The sequence below is a fragment of the Rattus rattus genome, chromosome 3 (assembly GCF_011064425.1).
Source record: "Rattus rattus isolate New Zealand chromosome 3, Rrattus_CSIRO_v1, whole genome shotgun sequence".
NCBI classification, from domain to species: Eukaryota; Metazoa; Chordata; class Mammalia; order Rodentia; family Muridae; genus Rattus; species Rattus rattus.
Window position 1 is genome coordinate 49,639,380 of NC_046156.1, and position 25,233 is coordinate 49,664,612.

Consider the following 25,233-nt stretch of genomic DNA (forward strand, 5'->3'; position numbering starts at 1 on the left):
TTTTGTGACAGGGTCTTCTCCTGAGCTCAAGAGATCCTTAGCCCTGCTCACACTGCAGCTGCACTGTGTACTGCGGTGCCCAGGTAGAACACACATTTACTCAGGATGCAGGGTCTCTAATTTATTATCAGTAGTCTGTACTTTCAGGAAATTAATTTCCATTCTTTGTGGCCCAGAATCATCTACAAACTGAATAGGCTGGAAAATTTAATACCCATGGTCTCTTTATGCAATATGAATTGTGATTTTGTTATTCAAATATTTATTTTTCCCTCTCATATGTTTCTACAGAGTCTTAAGACTTTTTAAATTTTATCAAGTCTTTACTTGGCTTATTTATACTGAAGACAAAAGTAAAACATATCCGCTCTCTGCTCCTCTGTTCCAGAGACAGCATGTCTTCTCTTACAGGGCTAGCCTCATCTGGCAGATAAGATGGTGAAGACCAGTGTGAATGGAATTGGCCATATTGGGTGCCTGGTTACCAGGGCTGCCACTTCATCTGGCAAAGTATCTGTTGCTATCAACGATCCCTTCATTGACCTCAAATACATGGTCTACATGCTCCAGTATCTCTATCCATGGCAAATTCAACGGCTCAGTCAAGGCTGAGAATGGGAAGCTTGTCATCAATGGTAAGTCCATCTGCATCTTCCAGGAGCGAGATCCTGCTAACATCAAATGGAGTGGTGCTGGTGCTGAGTATGTCATGGAGTCTACTGGCATCTTCACCACCATGGAGAAGGCCCGGGCCCACTTGAAGGATGGGGCCAAAAGGATTATCATCTCTGTCCCTTTGGCCAATGCCCCCATGTTTGTGGTGGGTGTGAACCACAAGAAATATGACAACCCACTCAAGATTGTCAGCAATGCATCCTGCACTACCAACTGCTTAGCCCCTCTGGCCAAGGTCATCCATGACAACTTGGGCATCATGGAAGGGCTCATAACCACAGTCCATGCCATCACTCCCACTCAGAAGACTGTAGATGGCCTTCTGGAAAGCTGTGGTATGACGGCCATGGGGCAGCCCAGAACATCATCCCTGCATCTACTGGTGCTGCCAAGGCTGTGGGCAAGGTCATCCCAGAGCTGAACAGGAAGCTCACTGGCATGGCCTTCTGGTGTATCCACTGTGGATCTGACATGCCACCTAGAGAAACCTGACATCAAGACGGTAGTGAAGCAGGTATCCGAGGGCCCACTAAAGGGTATCCTGGGCTACATGGAGGACCAGGTTGTCTCCTGCGACTTCAACAGCAACTCCCACTCTTCCACCTTTGATGCTGGGCTGGCACTGCTCTCAATGACAACTTTGTCAAGCTCATTTCCTGGTACGACAATGAGTACAACTACAGCAACAAGGTGGTGGACCTCATGGCCTACATGGCCTCCAAGGAGTAAGAAATCTTCTCCAAGGAGAAAGTTTGCTGCACCCCTCCCCCCCCAAAGTAAAACATATCTTTCTACTTTTTTAAATTACTCAAGATAATTTTTTATTTATTTTAAAGTTTTTGAGACAGTGTTTCTGAAACTTACTATGTAGACTAGGCTGGCCTTGAATTCAGAGATCCACCTGCCTCTGCCTCCCAAGTGCTGGGATTAAAGATGTATACAATCATGCCTGGCCTATCCTCCAACATTTTTAATAAATGATCTTTTTAATAGCATAATCAGTGGGGGATTTTGTCAAATTGTTCCTAATATACTTTTTTTTTTGGTTCTTTTTTTTCGGAGCTGGGGACCGAACCCAGGGCCTTGCGCTTCCTAGGCAAGCGCTCTACCACTGAGCTAAATCCCCAACCCCTAATATACTTTTAAAATACTAATAATTTATGCTTTTCATAAATCTCAAAAGTGTTAACAGTGACCCAGGTGTGGTGATGTGCACCTCTAATCCCAGCACTTAAGAGGCAGGCAGAGGCAGGCTAGTCTCTGTGAGTTTAAGGGCAGCCTGCTTCACACAGTGAGCTCCAGGCCAGCCAAGACTACATACCTTGTCTCAAAAAATTTGTTTAAATTAAAATAATAATAATAAACTGTTATCTGATGATGAATACCAGACATTTACACAGATTCACCTATTGCTACAAAACACCAACTACAGAAGTTAAATGACATTCCACTTTAAAGAATCTAGCTAGGGGTTAGGGATTTAGCTCAGTGGTAGAGCGCTTGCCTAGCAAGCGCAAGGCCCTGGGTTCGGTCCTCAGCTCCGAAAAAGTAAAAAAAAAAAAAAAAAAAAAAAAGAATCTAGCTTTTTAGTACTCGCCTCTCCTGGCAGAGTATATAAGGATACAGAGATCAGAGAGGCAAGTTAGACAGTCATTGTCCCAACAGCACCCTTTACTTAGGAGCTTGTCCTTTTGACTACCTGTGTGTGTGTGTGTGTGTGTGTGTGTGTGTGTGTAAGAATGTTCATTATCAGACTGTTGTGAGTTACTAAGAACTATGATAACCTTGTCCACAAAGAACCATATACAGAAGCAGAGACTTTCTGATAGGACTCTAAAAGCACAGAAAATAATTCCAAGAACTGGAAGAACAAAAGTAAAATACTTCTGCAGAGCATACGCCTGGGAAAAGCTCTGTCAACCATACATCAAACAATACTTAGCCTGGACAAAGAAATACAGAAATTGAACACCAAAGAGAAAAACCCACAAAAATCAATAAATGAGCTAATGACTGAACTGAACAGATGATTCTCAAAACAAGAAATACAAATAGCCAATAAATATTATACAAAATGTTCAAAATCCTTAGTTATCAGGAAAATAAAAATTAAAACTGCTTTGAAATTTCACCTCACAGCCAGTTAGAATGGTTATCAACAGGAGAACATACGATAGATAGGTAGAGCTGACATGGGTGTGGAGAAAGAAGAACCCATACTCAGTGGGAATCTGAACTTGTGTGGCCTCTATGGCAATCAACCCAGTCAGACTACTCTCCTGAGTACGTACCAAAGGCTGCAAGTCAACACATTGCAGAGATCCTTGCACAGCCATGTTTCTAAACAGCGGTACAATTCACAGCAGTGAGAAAATGGAACAAACCTGGACGACCACCAATAAACAGATAAAGAAAATGTAGGACACACACAGCGGGATGCTTTATGGACATCTCATTTATTCTTGTATATTGTAAAATATGCTTTTCACCATTTGCACTTTACTTCTAAGAGTGTAAAAATAAATGTCTGTGATCATTCTCACCCCCATCACCTTTCTGCTCCCTTTCCCTCTCTTGATGACCTCCTTTAACTCCCACATCTTTCTTTCTTTTTGTACAGCTAGTCACAGCTGCGGTGAGCTGGTGATTGGGAAGCCCATGCCACTTCCAGAAAACAGAGTTTCGAGGCACTCCTCTCTATCTTCTGGCACTCAACAACTTCCACACCTTTGGTGATGTTTCCTGGGCTTTGAAGCAGGTACAGATGTTCCTTTAAGGACTAAGCTCTTGACAAACATTTATTCTCAGTACTTTGACCATTTGTGGGTCTCTACATTAACTTTCAACCTCTGCTAAAAGAAACTTTTCTGACCCAGGCTAAGAACAGCATTGTTCTGTCACTTAGAAGGCACTTTGACTAGATGTCCTGTACTGGCTAGTTTTGTGTGTCAACTTGACACAAGCTGGAGTTATCACAGAAAAAGAGCCTCAGTTGTGGAAATGTTTTCATGAGATCTGCCTGTAAGGCATTTTCTCAATTAGTGATTAAGGATGGAGGGCCCAGCCCATTGTGGGTGGTGCTGTCCCTGGGCTGGTGGTCTGGGTTCTATAAGAAAGCAAGCTGAGCAAGCGAGAGGAAGCAAGGCAGTAAGACACATCTCTCCATGGTCTCTGCATCATCTCCTGCTTCCTGACCTGCTTGAGTTCCAGTCCTGACTTCCTTTGGTGATGAAACAGCAACATGAAGTGTAAGCTGAATAAACCCTTTCCTCCTCAACTTGCTTCTTGGTCATGATGTTTGTGCAGGAATAGAAACCCTTACTAAGACATGTCCATTTAGCAAAACACCTGCAATATGTTCTCCACTGGGGCCTATAATCATCCCAGCCACAGGCTCAGTACCAGGCATGCATTCCCTCCAATGGAGAGGGACTTAGAATCCAGTCTGAAAGCAGTTGGTTGTCACCAAAATAGTCTTGCCATTAGTGTACTAGTGGGCACATCTTGACTGGCAGGTCAGAGTATACAATGGGATTATAATAAGCCATTAAGAAAAATGAAATCATGACATCCACAGGAAAATTGACACACCTAGATATGCTTGTGTTAAATGAAATAAACCAGACTTGCTGGGCAGTGGTGGTGCCTTTAATCCCAGCACTGGGAAGGCAAAGGCAGGCTGGTCTTTGTGAGTTCAAGGTCAGCCTGGTCTACAGAGTATGCTCCAGAACATCCAAGACTATACAGAGGAACCCTGTCTTGAAAAAAATAAACAAACAAAAGCAACAAAAACAGAAATAAGCCAAATTCAGACTACATTTTCTCTTTGGAAGACCTATATTTAGAATTATATTTATGTATATGTTGTGTATATAGGTCATCACACTAGAAAGGGGATTATGACAGGGAAGAAAGATATCTTAAGGAAGGGGAGAAAAAGGAAAATGGAACACATGTGCATGAAAACATTTGAGGGAAGTAGGAGATATGGTCACAAGTAGGCAGGAGCATGGGGGAGCACAGTGAAGGAGATAAATCGGAACACAGTAATAATAACACATATGTATAAAAATGTGTGCCATTATGAAACCCATTACTTGATAAGCTAACTTTAAAAACAAACTTAAAATTCTCGAAACTACAATGTACTGAACACCAAGAGCATATGCATGCACACACTACAGATTACTTGGAACTGACAATGTCCTAATTTTTAGGAGTAAATGCTTACCGCTCAGGAGATTCTTCATAGATACTATGACACTCTGTATTCTCAAGCATAAGACTTCTGCTGAGGTTCTGTACCCCTGGGTAATGGAAGTTAGCAAAGGAGTGTGACATTGGAGAAGTTTTGTTCCCAAGATCTGAGATCCTCTTATCATGACTGGTTAATCCACATGTGAGGCCATCCAAAGCAGGATTGAGAGAGCGAGTCATATAGGCATCAGCTGACTGAGGTCTTCTCATTGGAGATGAAGGGTAGGGAGACAGTTTGCTGATAAGAGGAGTCAGCAGATCAGCATATGCAGCCTTAGTAGGCTTCAGGAGCTTGTCAACATGAATATTAAGCATTTTCTGTTCAAATGCACAAGAAAAGACGGAGGAAGGGAGATTCTGAAGCCAAGACAATAAACTTAGATCTAAATCATCACAACCGTTGCCACATAAGAGGTCGATGCCGAGAAGGACTTCACTTTCTGTAATTTCTTCACCAGTTGCTTTACTCTGACAAAATTCTACGCAGCATTCATAAAGTAGGCCCTTCATTACGAGCTGGAATAAGCGGTTGTTACTTGCTTTAAAACCAGCCTCACTTAGCTTCCTGTCAGCAGGGATGAATTCTGCGACCATGACACAGACCTCTTCAAAGCAGTGGACCCGGGCAGTGCTGGGATTCCAGTCCTTAAATTCAGCATGGTTGGTCAGACGAGGCAGGGTGAGGAGCAGGCAGAGCTTGCTGTAATCGTCTTTAGAAGGGCAGTACTCCTCGAGAGCGTGTAGACACTGCACAGCTTCCTGCATGGTAAATTCCAACTGAAAAACAAAGGATAGCTATAAAGCAGTGCAAGGCAAATGCTCACCTTAAGATGGAATATGAAAGCTGAGAGTATAAAAGATAAGATATTGGTGCCAGAGAACATACATATAATCTGTACAGTGTGTAGTAATTTTTTTTTTTTTTTTTTTTTCCGAGCTGGGGACCAACCCAGGGCCTTGAGCTTATAGGGCAAGTGCTCTACCACTGAGCTAAATCCCAACCCGTGTAGTAATTTTTTAACTGGTGATGTTTTCACAACTCAAAAATGAAAAAATTGGTTAATTACCAAATTAAAATTTTACCTCCAAAAAAATAGCATTCTAATTCAATTCACACTTAAAATTCTTCGAAAATGTTTGTTCTTTAATTTACTTTCACTTTGTCAGTGTGGTTAGATACAGGTCTATATGTAGCTCAAGCTGGTCTTGAACTCAAGCTCCTCCTGCCTCTTGTCTCCTCAGTCTTATGAATACTGGAATTAGAGTGGACAGTCTCCATGCACAGCTCAAGGAAAGTGAAAACCGAAGGATGGCAATAGTTTGTTTTAAAAATGTAATTATTTGGTTTAGCACAAATGCAAAGGAGCCATTTTCTTAGTCTCAACTTGTCTTAGAATAAATTCTAAGGGAAATAGGGATAAAATGCAAAATTCACAACAGGGAACATTTATACTACAAAACAGCAGAAAGCAGGGAGAAGCTTAGATGACTGACAACAATGTGTATACTAAATATTATCAGATAGCCAGAGGGCATGTCTGAGCTGTGGCCTATGAGTAGTATGTGCCCCAGGTTAGCTATGAATATGGCTCAACCCCAAAATGTAAACTCACTAAAACATTAAGGTGGCTTTCCCCCCTGCTCAGTTGTGTGGTTCTTGAGTGTAAGCACTGTACATGATAATATCACCTTCCAGTGTCGGAAGTCTGGACACAGCTGATGGAATTTAAGCACATGGGCCTATCTTACATGTGGGAGTAACAGGGAAACAGACTGAATCAGTTAATGACAAACTCAAAATAACAAGTTGAGTTTTTAAAACTTGTTCCATTGTTTTTTCTACCTGTGACATCATCTGGTAAAAATTTCTTCATCATGGAAAAAAAATGCCATTATATTATTGGTTGGGTTTTGCTATGCTCTGAATTCCCCATAATTCATCTGTTGTGGGTGGGATTCAGTGGATAAAAGCATTTGCCGCACAGGCATAAGGACTAGAACTGGGCCAGTAAGATGGTTCAGTGGGTAAGGTACGCGCTGCCACACCTGACAATACGGAGTCTAATCCCCAGGATCCACATGGTGGAGAGGAGAGAACTGTCCTTTGATTCCTACACTTGTGAATGGTAACAAGTGAGAGAGAGAGAGAGAGAGTGTGTGTGTGTGTGTGTAATTCTCGAGGGGTTAAAATCTATTTTAGAATAGCTTTAAAAACCTCAACTCTGCTTCAAAAATTTCAATTCGCTTACTTGAGTTTCATTTTAAAACTTTTGATTAATTCTGGTTTGAGATTAAAACAAAATTTCCAATGATTTCTAAAATGGTCCTAATCATACTTCTGCCATTTTGTATTATGTATGTATGCAATGTATTGTCATCATTAACACTTTTAAAATCAAAATATTGACCAAGGGCTGGAAAGACAGTTGAGAGGAAAGAGTTGCCTGCCACCAACTCTGAGGACCTTGGTTTGATCCTGGGACCTTGATGTCAGAAGGAGAGAACCAACTCCTGGAAGCTTTCTGCCAACCTCCACATACTTTCACTATGAAGTGTGAGATATACCCCCATGAAATAAATAAATGATAAAATTTTAAAAGATGATCCAAAACTGAGTTTAAATTTGCTATATCCTTAATATAAAGTATTTAGCCAATATTTCCTCCACTATATAACACTGAGCAAGCATCAGGAGGCAGAGGCAGGAAGGTATTACAGAAGCTCAGTATTATCCTGTTAGAAGTCAGCTAAAAGCCCACCCAAGCTACATGGGAGCCTGTTTCCCCACAGCAGCCCCTTTCTTCCTTTTAGGTACAGGAGTGTTTTGCCTGCACACATATATGTGACTGTATGTGTACCCAGTACCCTGGGACGCCAGAAGATGGTGTTGAATTACCTAGAACCAGAATTACAGATGGTCATGAGCCATCATGTAGATGTTAGGAACCAAACTCAGAAACCCTTTCTTTAAATGAGAAGAGAGTGACATGAGAGATGGTTCAGGAGGTAAAGTAGTTGCTGTGCAATAGAATAAATTGGGTTCGAATCCCTAGAACCTACTAAAGCCCTAGAACACCCTAAAGGTTTACAAAATGTTCATAATTCCAGGGCTGGTACAGAAAGATGGGAAGTGGGCACAGGAGAATCTAAGGAAGCTCACAGATCAGCTAGTGTAGCATATACAGAAGCAAACAACAGAGAAACTTTGTCTCAACAAGCTAGAAAGTGAGAAAAGACACCCAAGATTATCCTCTGATCTCTATACACATACCATAGCCCATAGCATGTATGCATGCATACATTCTCTCTCTCTCTCTCTCTCTCTCTCTCTCTGTCTCTCTGTCTCTGTCTCTGTCTCTGTCTCTCTCTCTCTCGTACACACACATATACAAATCATACACAGATACAATTTTTTAAATTTCAATAAATATATAGACGCCGAAGCTAGAGAGAGTTCAACTGATAAGAACATTTGTTCGGCTTGTAAGATGATCAAGATTCTAGCACCCATGTAAAAACCAAGCACAGTTCACACATGCCTATAACCCCAGTGTGAAGTAGGTGGATATAGGATCACTGAGGCTTGTTGGCTGCCAGCCTTGCTTAAAAACAAACAAACAAACGAACCGTGGCTCAAAGGAAGAAGGCAGATAGTAACTGAGGAAGACATCCTATAAGGACACTCAGGACTCCATATACACGTGTACACACACACACACACACACACACACACACACACACACACACACAGCAGGGTGTATACCTCACATATATATATATATATATATACAAATAAATGGATATACATAAATATTAACTAAATATACACATCCACCTCATTAACATGTAAATTTGCTTTAATCTTTAATAATGGTATGGTAAAACAATATGCATAACATTTTAAAATAAAATTCCTTAGATTTGTGATCACTAAATTCTGTATTTTAATACCAATAAATCCAGGATCATATAACTTTTTCTAGGCTAAAAAGAATCAAAAGAGGAAAAAGTCTAACAGGCCATGGTCTAACTTACCTTAAAGGAGAATATACATATACCTTTGGGGTATTCACATAGCTCTTTGGTTTAATCAGAGAGTTAAGTTTAGAAGGATTATAGATTACAAGTACTAAGTCTGCAAAACTACAGATCTTGCCTCATCATAGCTCACAAAAATCTTAGGAAACCTGTAATAACAATCTTCTGATTTAGTAAATAAAAGAGCTGAAAACAAGACTAGGGCGCAAACCTTCAGGAATAAAAACCTTACATGCTGGGGCTCATCTTCTGCAGACATTGCATTGTTAACACACAAAGCTTCTAGAAACTTCTGCTTCAGGATTATATAACGAAACCTGTGAAAGAAGAAACATCAAAATGATTAAAAAGTTGAATGATACCAGGCATGGAAGCATACATCTGTAAATCTAGACTCAGGAGGTTAGATAAGAACAACCATGAGCTAACCTGAGCTACGTGGCAAGAATGAAAACAAAGCCAAAGCCTAGAGAAGGAACCGAAGCTTCTGAAGCACAGGTTTGTTCCACACAGGCTAAACCAGAACTCTGCACATGTCAGGCACATTCTGTCACTGGGCTAGAGCACCACTCCAGCCATTTTGATCAAATTGTAGCAGCAAAACCAGTCCTCAGATAAAGGTGCTTGCTACCACACCTGAAGATCCAACACCCTCTTCTGGCCTCATATGCACATATGCCCACATAGACACACATGCATGAGCATAATTGAAAATAAAAATAAATTTTTTAGGAAAAAGTTTCCATCACCCTAGTTTGATACCGCTAAAATAGACAGAAAATGAGTAAAGAAACAAAACAAAAACAAAAACAAAGGGAAAAGAAAAAGAAAACAAGGGAACCACGGTAAGAGATGCATTAAAATGTACTATGTAAATTCAAGTGCCCAAACTTATGGCTATTCCCAAAATGGTTACGATAAAAAGGAAATACCAAGGGACACTAAGAAAACAACAGAAAAAAAGGATAAAAAAAAAAAACAAAAAACAGTTAATTACTTGCTTAAATGATCAACACTTTTAGGAAAGACGGCTCCACAGTTAAGAATGCTTGCTGCTCTAGCAGAAGGCCCAAGTTTAGTTCCCAGTAACCACATAGAGCAGCTCACAGCCACCTCTAACTCCAGTTCCAGGGGATTCCACGCCTCCGGTGTCTTCAGACATATATATATATAATGATATATATTATATATATATGAAGTCAACACTTTCACAAGACAATGACAGAATGCACAAGCTGGAAAGACAGCTCAGTTGTACAGTAATTGCCCAGCGTGTGCAGGCTACTCGTTTCTGTCCCTAGCATTTGGGCTGGAAGAATCTTCAGGGGCAGAAAATATATAAAAATGAGTACTTTTTAAAAGTGAATTAAAATTAGGGAAAAAAGATAATCATTAAAATCTGAACCTGAAATCACCAGAACTCAAACTTAGAAACAATACACTAGCTATAAGCAACTATTTAAGTTCAAAAACTCAGAGAAAAATACCACAGGAAAGGAACAGATAAGAATATCTCTGAAAGGCCAGGCAGTAGTGTCCCACACCTTTATTTCTAGCACTCGAAAGGCAGAAGCCGACAGATCTCTGAGTTCAAGGTCAGCCTGGTCTACAGAGTGAGTGAGTTTCAGAACAGCCAGGACTACACAGAGAAACCTTATCTTGGAAGCAGGACACAGACACAAACACACAAACACACAAACACACAAACACACACACACACACACACACACACACACACACACACACACACCCCAACCCAACCCAACCCAACCCAAAAAAGGGTATCTCAGAGAAAAATTATACAAGACGAAAGCTTCTGAGTTAGGCTGATACAAAACTCCTTATTAAGCACAGGAAACCTCCAACTCATGCTCTTCCCACCTCAGCCTTTTAAGTACCAGGATTACCAGTATATACCACCATGCCTAATAAAAAATTTGAAATTGAAATGTTTGCTATCTTAGAGCATAAGTCATTTGTGTTCTGTTCAGGAAAATTTCCCCTGGGTCTGTGTTTGAGGTGAAAGTGGGGAACACTTTCACTTCTATTAGTTTGATGTGGTCCTTGATCCACTTGGACTTAAGCTTTGTACAGGGCAATAAGAATGGATTGATTTGCATTCTTCTACATGCTGACCTCCAGTTGAACCAGCACCATTTGTTGAAAATGTCTTTTTTTCACTGGATGGTTTTCGCTCCTTTGTCAAAGATCAAGTAACGATAAGTGTGTGGGTTCATTTCTCGGTCTTGCCATTGATCTACGCCTCTCTTTGTACCAATACCATACAGTTTTTATCAGGATTGCTCTGTAATACAGCTTGAGGTTAAGGATGGTGATTCCCCCAGAAGTTCTTTTACTGTTGAGAATTGTTTTCACTATCCTGGGCTTTTTGTTAGTCCAAATGAATTTGCAAATTGCTCTTTCTAACTCTGAGAAGAATTGAGTAGGAATTTTGATAGGGATTGCATTGAGGGGATATAGCTCAGTGGTAGAACACTTGCCTAGCAAGCCAAGGCCCTGGGTTCGGTCCTCAGCTCCGGGAAAAAAAAAAGACAAAAATAAAAAGGGATTGCATTGAATCTGTAGATTGCTTTCAGCAAGATGGTCTTTTTTACTATATTAATCCTGTCAATCCCTGGGCATGGAAGATCTTTCCATCTTTTGAGATCTCCTTTGATTTATTTCTTCAGAGACTTGAAGTTCTTGTCATACAGATCTTTCACTTGCTTGGTTAGAGTCGCACCAAGGTATTTTATATTATTTGTGACTATTGTGAAGGGTGTCATTTCCCTAATTTCTTTCACCGTGTTTATCCTTTGAGTAAAGGAAGGCTACTGATTTGTTTGAGTTAATATTATATCCCAACACTGCTGAAGTTGTATATCAGGCTTGGTAGTTCTCTGGTGGAATTTTTGGGGTCACTTAAGTATACTATCATATCATCTGCAAATAGTAATATTTTTTACTTCTTCCTTTCCAATTTTTATCCCTTTGGCCTCATTTTGTTGTCTGATTGCCCTGGCTAGGACTTCTAGTACTATATTGAATAAGTAGGGAGGGAGTAGGTAGCCTTGTCTAGTCCCTAATTTTAGTGGGATTGCTTCAAGTTTCTCTCCATTTAGTTTGATGTTGGCTACTGGTTTGCTGTATATTGCTTTTACTATGTTTAGGTATGGGCCTTGAATTCCTAATATTTCCAAGACTTTTATCAAAAAGGGGTGCTGAATTTTGTCAAATGCTTTCTCAGCATATAATGAGATGATCATGTAGTTCTCTTTGGGTTTGTTTATACAGTGGATTTCCATATATTGAACCATCCCGGCATCCCTGGGATGAAGCCTATTTGATTATAATGGATGATCATTTTGGTGTGTTTTTGGATTTGGCTTGTGAGAATTTTATTGAGTATTTTTGCATCAATATTCATAAGGGAAACTGGTCTGAAGTTCTCATTGTTGGGTCATTGTGCGGTTTAGGTATAAGTGCAATTGTGGCTTCATAGAATGAACTGGGTATGTTCCTTCTGTTTCTATTTTGTGAAATAGTTTGAAGAGTATTGGTATTAGGTCTTCTTTGAAGGTCTGATAGAATTCTGCACTAAACTCATCTGATCCTGGGCTGTTTTTGGTTGGGAGACTTTTAATGACTGCTTCTATTTCTTTAGGGGTTATGGGATTGTTTAGATAGTTTATCTGATCCTGATTTAACTTTGGTACCTAGTATCTGTCTAGAAAATTGTGCATTTCATCCAGATTTTCCAGTTTTCTTGAGTATAGGCTTCAACAGCAGAGGATGGTGAGGATGTGGGGAAAGAGGAACACTCCTCCATTGTTGGTGGGATTGCAAGCTGATACAACCACTGTGGAAATCAGTCTGGCGGTTCCTCAGAAAATTAGACATTGTACTACCCAAGGACCCAGCTATACCCAGGATGTTCCAACATATAACAACGACATATGCTCCACTATGTTCATAGCAGCCTTATTTATAATAGCCAGAAGCTGGAAACAACCCAGATGCCTTCAACAGAAAAATGGATACAGAAAATGGGGTACATTTATATAATGGAGTACTACTCAGCTAACAAAACCAATGACTTCATGACATTCTTAGGTAAATGGGTGGAAATAGAAAATATCATCCTGAGCTCTAAGGTAACCTAATCACAAAAGAACACACATGATATGCATTGATAAGTGGATACTAGCCCAAAAGCTTGGAATACCCAAGATACAATTTACAACCATATGAAGCTCAAGAAAAAGTGTGGATGCTTCAATCCTTCTTAGAAGGGAGAACAAAATACTCATGGGAAGAAATCAGAGACAAAGTGTGGAGCAGAGACCGAAGGAAAGGCCATCCAGAGATTGTCACACCTGGGGATCCAGCCCATATACATACAGTCACCAAACCCAGTCACTATTGGGGATAACAAGAGGTGCATGCTGACAGGAGCCTGATATAGCTGTCTCCTGAAAGGCTCTGCCAGAGCCTAACAAATACAGAGGTGGATACTGGCAGCCAAACACTGGACTGAGACATTGGTGTTCAATGGAGGAGTTAGAGAAAGGACTGAAGGAGCTGAAGGGATTTGCAACCCCATAGGAAGATCAACAATATCAATCAACCAGACACCCAAGTGCTCCCAGGGACTAAACCACCAACCAAAGAGTACACATGGAGCAACCCATGGCTCCAGTCACATATGTAGCAGAGGATGGCATTGTTGGGCATCAATGGGAGGAAAGGCCCTTGGTCCTGTGAAGGATATTTTCCTCAGTGTAGGGAAATGCCAGTGCGTTGAGTTGGGAGTTTGGGTGAGTGGGAGTGGGAATATCCTCATAGAAGCAGGGGAAGGGGGAATGCTATAGTGGGTTTCTGGAGGGGAAACCAGGAAAGGGGATAACATTTGAAATGTAAATAATGAAAAGATCCAATAAACATAATAAATAATAAATAAAAATAAAACATAAAGTGAATAAATAAAGTATGCTATCTGAAATTTAAAATTCCATGCTTATCATTATAGTAGAAAAGTCAGTAAAGAGTAAAAGAAAAATCCAACAAAGAGGAAATATGCTTTTAAAAAGATTAAGGTGGGGGTTGGGGATTTAGCTCAGTGGTAGAGCACTTGCCTAGCAAGCGCAAGGCCCTGGGTTCGGTCCCCAGCTCCGAAAAAAAGAAAAAAAAAAAAAAAAAGATTAAGGTGTGGTAGCAAATGTTGTAACCCCAGTATTTGGAATATGGAAGCCAGAAGATTACAAGTCCAGTCCATTCTGAGCTGTAGAGCAAAACACTGTCTCTGAACAAATTTTTTTCAGGTTGGGAGTATTAGACTGGGAAGCTCTGTTGATGCAGTGTGTGCTCAGCATGTACGAAGTCCTGGGTTCAAACCCCAACATTTTATTAACTATATCTGGTGAGACACACCTATATAAATCCAAATATCTAATAGGTGGAGGTGGGAGGATCAAGGTCATGCCCTAGTATCAAGTTTTGAGGCCAATCTGAGACTAATGAGACCCTGTCTCAAGAGAAAAGAAAGAGGGGAGGAGGGTCTTGATGATATAGTTTACTCAAGAGCATTTGTTAAGCATGCACCAGACCCTATGTTCAACCCCTAGAATTACAAACAAAAAACTAAACAAAAGAAGTCCTCAGTGCTGTGGACAAAATTCAATTTTATATTTTATCTCAGAAGGAAAATACAAAGTGTGATATATTTTTGAAGAAGTATGGAGGGGTTGGGGATTTAGCTCAGTGGTAGAGCGCTTGCCTAGGAAGCGCAAAAGCCCTGGGTTCGGGTCCTCAGCTCGGGAAAAAAAAAAAAAAAAAAAAGATTTACCAAATTAGAAGAATAAACATATAGCTACCTCCCAAATCCTAAGCAGGAAATATACAACAAACAAATAAATGAGGAAAATAAAAATCCTAAGCATATCATAATTGTAGTGGTTTGAACACACTCGAGACAAATAGACTCATGTTTGAATGGCCCACAGGGAGTGACACTAATAGGAGGTATGTCCTTGTCAGCATAGGTATGGCCTTGTTGGAGGAAATGTGTCACTGTAGGGGTGAGTTTTAAGGTCCTATGCTTAAGCTCCATCTAGGGCAGAAGAGTCAGTCTACCCTGGCTTCCTTAAAATGAAGATGAAGATGTAGAATTCTCAGCAACTTCAGCACCATGGCTGCCTGCATGTTGCCATGGACTGAACAATAATGGACTGAACCTCAGAACCGGTAAGCCAGTTACAATTAAATGTTGCCCTTTTAAGAGTTGTCTTGGTCATGGTGTCTCTTCACAGAAATGAAAACCAAGACAATAATCAAACTGCCAAAAACCAATGATAAAGCATAAAACCTAAAGGCAGTCAGTGGAGGGAAGGACATTGGTTACACTAAGAGAATCAGGACACAAATTAAAATTGACTGCTCATTGAACAATGAAGGCCAAGAGTCAGCAGAAAGATGTCTCTGAAGTATGCACTTCATGAACTACTTCATATGCAGAAGTCTGCATACACACTACTGAGTAGATCTATATATGGAACTTGCAATGACTTCAAGAACCGTTACTGTGTAACTAGAGTGCTCTAATACAGCAGGACCCAGTGTGTGCTGGTTCATAGAAAGGCTGCATCTTAAATACATTTATTGTTCTGTTTTATTGCTAGGTTTCTGTCAATGACAAGACAACTAAAACTTTCAAATAAAATCCTACCTTTTTTTGTCAAATTTTTCCATACATTCTAGAGGCTGAATGAACTGAAGAACTTCATCCCATTGACCATCCAGAATAAGCTGCCTAAATAAAGAAAAAACCCCAGAATGCTCATCAATTCAGGATACTCTAATAGATGACAGAAGACAGGACAAGATAGACATTAAAAGCAAATAATGAGATTAGCCTCTGACTCTTCCAACATTAGTAGAACTCTTTTACGATAACATTTTTTCAACTTTGAATGTATGAATATGGATGGGCAGAAAGACCAACATAAGATTTCCAATATTTTATTTAAAGAATAATAACCAATCACAATATATGTCATAGGAGTTTTATAGAGAGATGTTTTAATCTTTAAAATGGAGGAAGGACACAATTTCAAAGGTTAGATCTTAAATGAATACATTAGCTTAATAATTCTTTCCATTTCACCACACAACCAGTAAAATTTCATCACAAACCACCAGACTCCTAGAAAGTATTCAAGGACCAGTACTAAATTCTAGAGGTATCAGCACTTGAAAGAGAAGGGCAAGCCAGGCATGGTAGCACACACCTTTAATCACAGTACTCAGAGGCAGAGGCAGGTGAATCTCTGAGTTCAAGGCCAGCCTGTTCTACAGAGTGAATTACTGGACAGCCAACTCTACACAGAGAAACCCTGTCTCCAAAACAAAAAGAGGGGGTGGGGGAGAGGAGTGAGAGGAAAGGAAGGAGGAAAGGAAAGGAGAAAGGAAAAGGAAAAAGGGAAGGAAGGAAAGGAAAGGGAAGGAAAGGAAAGGGAAGGGAAGGGGGGGGAGAGGGGGGGAGGGGAGGGGGGAGGGGAGGGGGGGAGGGGGGAGGGGGAGGGGGGGGGGGAGGGGGAGGGGGGGGGGGGGGGGGGGGGGGAGGGGGGGGGGGGGGGGGGGGGGGGAGGGAGGGGAGGGGAGGGGGGGAAGAATACATACTCCATCTCAAGGATGTGTGGAATCATTAAAATAGAATAAATTTCTTTGTGAGAGACTGGTGTTTTCTTTTCTATCAAAGTCAGCCTGGGATATATTCAGTTTCCACTATGGAAAATCTGGCAATCCCCCTTGCCTTGCAAATCCCTTCTAAAAATTGTGCCCTAGGAAAATAATTCAAGATACAAAAAGTCTCATGAATAAAGGCTGCTCAGCAGAGTGTTTAAGAAAACTAGAAACAGGGGTTGGGGATTTAGTTCAGTGGTAGAGCGCTTGCCTAGCAAGCGCAAGGCCCGGGGTTTGGTCCCCAGCTCCGGGGAAAAAAAAAGAAAAAAAGAAAATTAGAAACAATGATTTAAAAATGGGGGCACCATTAAAAGACTAAATTGAAAAGTTTTAAGATATATATTTGTAACCACAGAGAATTCCTGTGAAACAAAATTACTTTTTTTTTTTTTGGACAGTATATATGTTGTTCTGGCTGGCCTAGAATTCTGCCTGCCTCTATGGCTCAAATGCTGAGATTAAAAGCATATACTACAATGTCTGGAAACATTTTGCTATTTTTAAAAATATACACAAAAGGAGTTGGAGAGATGGTTCAGTGGCTAAAAGCACTAGCTGCTCTTCCAAAGAACCTGGATTCAACCCCTAGCACCCACATGGTAGCTCACAATCATCTCTAACTCCAGTTCCAGGGAATCTGAAATCCTCTTCTGGCTTTCATAGGTACCAGTCATGCACATGGTACACAAAATACACATACATAAAAATTTTTTAAAAAATTATATATATGTTAAATATATAAATACAACAATCACAATTGTTTCTAGGTAGTGGTGAATTCTCTTTATTTTTAATAATGAATATATTTTACAATAAATGCTTTATTCTATGGAATTCATTTCTATATGCTCCTTGTGTATATTTTAGATTTCTTCTGTACTTTTTAAATTGATAGCACATTAAGGCTGTGACTCTGAAGACCTCGCATGTTACCACTAAAAACATTATATATTACTGTGCATTATTGTAAATATTGCAAATATTCCATATGAAAAAAATTATACTTATAGTACTTCGTGAGATATTATGCATATTACCCTACTAATACTCTTCTTTGGAAGAGCTACTTGTAAGCCTCATAGTAATGATGTTAACATACCTCAGGAAAAGCATATCATCTGAAAATAGACCATTTATGACTCCGCTTTCCTTCTCAAGCGCCAGCATACTAATGTGAAGCTTCTTTGAATTCAAGAAGTCCAAAATCAGCTTAATGATCTCAACTTCTTTTACATTCACGGTTTCTTCAGCAGTCATATTGCTAGCCTAAATAAACAGTAACAATGACAAACTTAATCCTATTGCTTTATGTGGAACTTTAATTGCCTGGAAATGAGAATGTTGCTTGGGAATGTTTAGTACATTGTTTCTCAGAGAAATTAACTATCAAAACTGAGTCGTTCTTTAATATGCTCATGTTTTTTAAAGTACTAATCTGTGAGAAATACACACTGGAGTAATGACATTAAGTTTTGAGGTCTGAAGTGCCTCAGAATAATCTAGCAAGTGACAGTATCAGGCAGGTCTAACACTCAGACACTGTGCCACAATGCTGTCACCTATAACATCCATCTGAAGAACACTTCCCCTTCCCCACTGGAGTTACCAAAAAAAAAAAAAATCATAATTCTAAGTAAGTTTACAATTTTGTTCTAGGCTGAATTCATATCTATCCTAGAAAACATGTAGCCTGTTATAGATCAAAAGTTGGTCATCTGTGAATCATTTTGGAGTTAAATAAGGCTCAACTGAAATCCAGAAGTAGATAATATCAGTGTCATAGTGGTAATATCAATTATTTTTCAACACTTTAAAATTCCTTCTATTGAGATTGAATTGGAATAAAATACTATTGTTCTGCCAAAGGAACATAGCAACAAAATAACTCCTAACAACCTTCTGTTGTACCTGTAGATCAGTATCCCACTCAGCCATCAGAGAAGCTTCCTCTTGCAGTAGATAGGAACTAATACAGAAACCCACAGCTGGACAAGGTGCAAAGAGTGAGAGAGTTTAGAACACTCAGTCATAGATGATGACTTCATCAACCTTCCCCTCCCCTCAGGACTCAGTGAACTATGTAGAAAAGGACGCAGAAGAGCCAGAGGGGATGAAGACACCAAAGACACAACAGTGCTTTCCAGCCATAATAGAACAGTACTGACGTGCATATGAATGCACAGGCAGTATGCATAGGGCCTGTACAGGTCCAAGAGTTCCCATCGCTAACCAAAAAGCTATCACAACCACTGGCAAAGGAAAAATGTTTTGTCCAACAGAGTCTCACTGGGTATATAAAACACACTTAAGGGCAGGTCCCATGCCCAGCAGTAGGTGCCAACGCAAAACAAACTCAGTATGTTTGTGCTCTTTTGTTTTGTTTTGTTTTGGTCTCATATTGCTTTGTTTGGGCACTTTTTAAAAAATCTTCTGGTCTTTTGTTTGTGTATTATGGTTTCCAATTTTGTGTTTTTATGGATTTTGTTTGTGTATCTGTTTTTGTACTTTTTCTTTCACTGTTTTTTTATAGGTTTTTGTTTTTGTTTTTTGCCTCTTTGTTTTCTCAAAAGAGAAAGAAGGTATGGAATTGTATGGATGGGGAGGTGGGGAGGACTTGGGAGGAGTTGGTAGAGGAGAAACCATGACCAGAATATTGCACAAAAAAATAGTTTTCGATAGAAAAAAGTTAAATAAAATTCCTCCTAACGCTTACCTATATATCTGTAATGATACAACTAAATATAGATGCTATGAAAGCAAAAATATTTATAGCTAGGAGGACTAAAAAAATTATTAGAACAGTGCTCTCATTTTGTCAAGTCATATGTAATTGTATTTTTCAAATGTTAATAGTCATAGGAAACACTCAGGCCACCGACAGGTCACAAGAACAGAGATGAAGGTTGTTCTCTCTTTGCTGCACTTACTGTGAAAATGAAGTCCTGTTGTAGGATATTTGGTCACATGGTGAACCCTGAAACTGTGTTAGTTACTGGAAAAACCTGTTTTTAGTTGAGGTGTGAGAATTAGTCTCTGGTTGAAATCTGAAATTTCTTGGGTGAAAAATACATCCTCAGGGTTTGGATGAGTTCAGATGCTGCTAGTTCCGTTTCTCAAGCCCCAATGGGTGAGTTAATCCTTGAAGGAAATGATATTGAACTTGTTTCAAATCCCATAGCTTCATTTGACAAGGCAGAACAGTTAAGAACAAAGACAGCAGGAATGGCATCTGTGTCTGAAAAGTAACCCTGCAGCATGTGAGAGGAAGACTGCAGCTACCCAGCCAGATTATAAGGATGATGTGGGATATGTGGAACGATAAAAACAAAATCCTTCTTTTAAAGAAAAAAAAACCCGGGTTGGGGATTTAGCTCAGGGGGAGAGCGCTTGCCTAGGAAGCCCAAGGCCCGGGGTTCGGTCCCCAGCTCTAAAAAAAAAAAAAAAAAAAAAAAAAGAAAAACAAACTCATAGGAGGACTGACAATATGGCCAGCACTAAAGACACTTGCTATCCAGCCTGTGTTCAAGGTCCAGGACCCACATAGTGCAAGCAGAAAACAGACTCCTGGCAAGCTGTCCTCTAACTTGTACACTCCATGACATACAAAGACTCACACACACAAAAAATAAATAAATATATGTAAAAAATTCTTCAGACCAATGCAAAGATTACCATGCCAATGGACTGGTTGTAAGGAAATGTTACCTGATGATTAACTTTCTCACTGGTCTTTCTAACCAAGCTCACAGAAACATAAGCACAGTTTGTAGATAACCAGTTTTGTTCCTTTCAATCTGCTTTGTCAATTTATTTCTTCATAAAAAGGAATACAAATGTACAGTCAACTAGAATATTCTCATCAGCAAGTAACATATTGTCTCTTATGCAAAGAAGTTAGCATGGATAAGGAACAGAGTTTGTTAAGAAAATTATTCAGTTAAGAAACATTTTTTTTTTAGAAATATGCTCTTACTACACCCCCCCACACCCCACCCTGCTAATCTACAACTCCCTATATGGACCAGATTGGCCTCTATTCACTTGCCTCTTCTTCCTAAGTGCTGAAATTAACGGCGTGCACCCCTATACCAGGCTAACTTATTTATGTGTAGGGGTGTTCTGCCTTGCTTGTATGTCTGTACACCACATATGCAGTGCCTGAGGACTCCAGAATACAACATGAGATTCCTTGGACTAGAGTTACACAGATGGTTGTGATGCTGGGAATCAAACCCAGGTCTTCTGGGAGAATAGCCTGTTGGGATAACCTACCTCCATACACACTATATCAACTGGCTTGAAGATGTGTCCCTGTATTTTCAATTGTTTATTGCTGGGCCCGAGTCAGGTGCCAGCAGGATATACGGTGTTGTCATTTCTACAGCGCAAAAGACCTGCTTTATTGCTTCCTCACCTGCCCAAGAGGATTCGCTGAGATTGTCACGTTAAAAAGCAAGCTGCCATGAGGAAGCACATTGCCCTCAATCTGGCCAAAAGGAAACACTGCGATATGAATGGGGTGTAATCAGGCTGCTGATTGGCTCAAAATGAGTAAGCTGTCCCCCACTTATGCTAATAGCATTTTTGTATGAGAATAAGAGTGTGACGTTTGATAAATAAAGAGCAGGCTGCTGGAGCTGGGGTAGAGGGAGGGAAGCAGAACAGGAGCAAATGGGTAGCTGAGGGTAGCCCCAGCAAACAACCACATAGTATCCAGTGTTCTTAACTGCTGAACCATCTCTCCAGCCCCTCAACTCAAATTCTTACTTATTGATAGAAGAGTCAAATACTTGGGACAGGTGAGATGATTCAGTAGGTCAAGATGCCTGCTGCTGAGCCTGAAGCCCTGCGTCTGAGCCCCAGGACCCACATGGTCAGAGCAGAGAACCAACTCCTGCAAGTTGTCCTCTGACCTGAGTGGGGTAGGTGTGCACAGGCGTACAAATACACAAATACAAATGTAATTGTAAAACCATTTAAAGAATAATATGTCTATTTCCACAGTACTATAATGCCTGCCTCAACTGACAGATGAACACAAATCAGTTCCTCGCACTCCCTTTGCTACATCCTCCGGTTTGTCCACAAAAGGATAAAATAAAGTTAGTGAGAGCTCTACTCACCAAATTCTGACCATATTTCAGAACTATCTCCCTGAGATTCACCCAAACACATGGATTAGCAATTTTGACAGTCCCCAAATCTTCATATAATTTTTTTTTAAAAAAAGGCTTCAACTAAATTCACTTGCAAAAAATTATTATTCCACTTTCATAATGAGAACTTAGGGAGCATGTCACTGATATTACCATATACCAACTACACATTTAGCAAGAACTGAAACTATAATTTTCTCATATATAAATACTGTTCAATATAAATACTTCACAGATCTCTTTTTTTTAAAATTTTTATTTATTTAATGTATAAGTGCTCTGCTGCATATGCATCTGCCTGCCTGAAGAGGACATCAGATCCCCCTATGGTTGTGAGCTACAGTGTGGTTACTGGGAATTGAACTCAGGACCTCTGGAAGAGCGGCCTGTGCTCTTAACCACTGAGCCATCTCTCCAGCCCCCACTTTACAGGTCTCATAGTCAATATTTAGTCTAAATATTAAGTAAGTAATTCTAGAATGGAATTTGTGGCAACTGTCACACTTTATCTCATAACTATGCTTAAGGGCGTGTTATGTTGCCCAGGCTGGTCTCAATGTCTAGCCTCACCTGATCCTCCAGTCTCAGTTTCTTCATATTCATTCGAGACTACAGCCACATAGTGCTGTGACCAGCACAATTACAAGTTTAATACTTCAATTATTTTTGGCCAATAAAGCCTAAAGGAAGAAGATACACACTCTCAAAAGCATTTGTTTTACACTGACTTTTGAATAAGTAACAGAAAATGTATTCTAATTACTCTAGAATTAGTTCAGAATAGTAAAAGAACTAATTAACAAAAACACAACTTGTAATTTTATACTATAAAAATTCCAGTAGAAAATTACGATATTTTAATTGCTTCAGAAATTTCACTATTATAAGATATAATATAAACATATATACATACTTGGAAGATGTGTAATTACTCTTTTCTAATCCATTACTGACATATCCATAGTAGCTGAGCTTACTGGCCTACCCCACCATGCCCATTTGTTATTTATTTGCTTGTTTTTTTCTGGAGTCTTTTTTTTGGGGGGGGTGGCAAAAAGAAAGAGGGGCAAGACAAAGATTTACTATATGGCCCAGTCTAGCCTTAACAACCAACTGACAGATGAACACAAACCTTTCTCACAACCAAGTTCAAATGAAGGTAATCTCAACTCAACATCTTGAATAGCTCAGACTAATATGCTACTACATTTAACTCTAAGGTTATCTTTTAAAACATATGCAAGTCAGGAATAGTGGAACACACCTATAATACTTACTCTCAGGAGGCTGTGGCAGGAGATCTCAAATTCAAGGCCACCCTGGGTTAGATAGTGAAATCCCTGCCTTTAAAACACAGGTATGGTTTGAATAGATATGGCCCCCATAGATTCAGGTGTTTGAATGCTTGGCACTATTAGGAGGTGTGGCCTTGTTGCAGTAGGTATAGTCTTGTTGGAAGAAGTGTGTCACTGTTAGGGCAGGCTTTGAGATCTCCTATGCTAAAGCTCTGCCAAGTGTGGAACATACTCTCCCCCTTGTTGCCTTTAGATCAAGATGTAGAACTTTCAGCTCCTTCTCCAGCACCATGTCTGCCTGGAGGCTGTCATGCTTCCTACCATGAGGATAATGGACTAAATCTATGAAACCCTAAACCAGCCCCAATTAAATATTGTCCTTTATAAAACTTGTCTTGGTCATGTTGTCTCTTCACAGCAATGAAACCCTAACCAAGACAGAGGAAAAAGATAAAAAGATTAAAACTCAATAATAAAGTGATTGCTCTACATACTGAAGGTGCTAGCTTCAGTTCTCGCTAGGATTGGTGCAAGGGGAAATGATACCATGTATGTTTAATTAATGCTAGTTAAATAAACTTGGAATGCAAAAAGAGTCACTGAAAAAAAAACAAAACAACAACAACAAAATGCTTCTTCTAAAGCTAGATTAGTCACTTTTGCTTCCAGCTTCTCTGAAGGTTTCTGTTTTTAATAGGGTCCTGGCCCTTTGATCCTACTATTTTGTAAAAGTCAATTCTCAAAGCATCTTAGGTAGGCTTGCTTCCCATTCTATGGTTGCTGGAAACACCTACTTAGCAAAGAACTCACAAAGCAACACCACCACTGAAATGGGGTGGTGTCAATGTCTGAATTCCCATTAATAAATGACAGCTCTTTTGAAGTTGCAACATGAAATTCTGTGTTTCTTGGGGATTTTCCTTTGAGAAGTAAAATTTTACTCATATTCAATAACTAGACTAGGTGACATAAATAAATTTTTTTAGCATAAGAGAATAGGGGTTAGAGAGATGACCCAGTGATTTAGAACACTGACCACAAGCCTGGCAGTGCTTGCACATGCCTTTTGATCCCAGTCCTCAGGAAGTAGAGGCAGGTAGATATTTGAGTTTGAGGCTAGCCTTGTCTATAGAATGAGTTCCAAGACAGCCAGAGAAATCCTATCCTTTTTTTTAAAAGATTTATTTTATTCATATGAGTACACTGTAGCTGTGTTCAGACACACCAGAAGAGGGCATTCGATCCCATTACAGATGGTTGTGAGCCACCATGTGGTTGCTGGGAGTTGAACTCAGGACCTCTGGAAGAGCAGTCAGTGCTCTTAACCGCTGAGCCATCTCTCCAACCCAAGAGAAATCCTATCTTGAAAAAACAAACAAAGAAATAAATAACAAAAATATTGGCTGCAGCTGGGTGTGGTAGGCAGACAGATCTACATTTTGAGTTCTACAGAATGAATTCCAAGAGAGCTAGAACAATCCTATCTTGAAAAAGCAAATAAATAAATAAATAAATAAATAAATAAATAAATAAATACCAAAAATACTGGCTGCAGCTGGGTGTGGTAGGCAGACAGAGCTACATATTGAGTTCTAGGACAGCCAAAGCCCCATAGAAAAACCCTATTAAAAACAACAATGGGGCTGGAGAGATGGCTCAATGGTTAAAAGCACTGACTACCCTTCCAAAGGTCCTGTGTTCAATTCCTGGTGGCTCACAACCATCTGTAATGGGATCTGATGCCCTCTTCTGGTGTGTCTAAGGACAGCGACAGTGTACTCATATACAAAATAATATTAAAAACAACAACAACAAACCAAAAACAAAACCACTGGCTGCTCTTCCAGGAGATGTGGGGTTCAATTCACAGCACCCACATGGCAGCTCACACCCTTCTCTAACTCCAGTCCCAAGAGATCTGATGCCATCTTAAAGTCTTTTTGGGCATTACATATAGGCAAAAAATACATAAACAAAAAATATAAATAAAGCAAAAAGTTTAAATATGAAATTGGTTTTAGAGCTGGGTATGGTGGCACATACATTTAACACCAGTAGTCAGGAGGCAGAGG

The 25,233-nt window shown here is 39.8% G+C and overlaps 1 protein-coding gene across 1 annotated transcript in view; it reads right to left on the reverse strand.

The window, feature by feature from the left end:
• The window catches only part of Wdr47 (WD repeat domain 47), a 59,957-nt gene that overhangs the window by 26,180 nt on the left and 8,544 nt on the right, over window positions 1-25,233 (reverse strand). Inside the window, 4 exon segments of the mRNA XM_032897463.1 lie at window positions 4,907-5,709; window positions 9,203-9,287; window positions 15,695-15,778; window positions 17,810-17,976. Coding sequence (XP_032753354.1) covers window positions 4,907-5,709; window positions 9,203-9,287; window positions 15,695-15,778; window positions 17,810-17,967 — 1,130 coding nt within the window. The 5' untranslated portion in view covers window positions 17,968-17,976.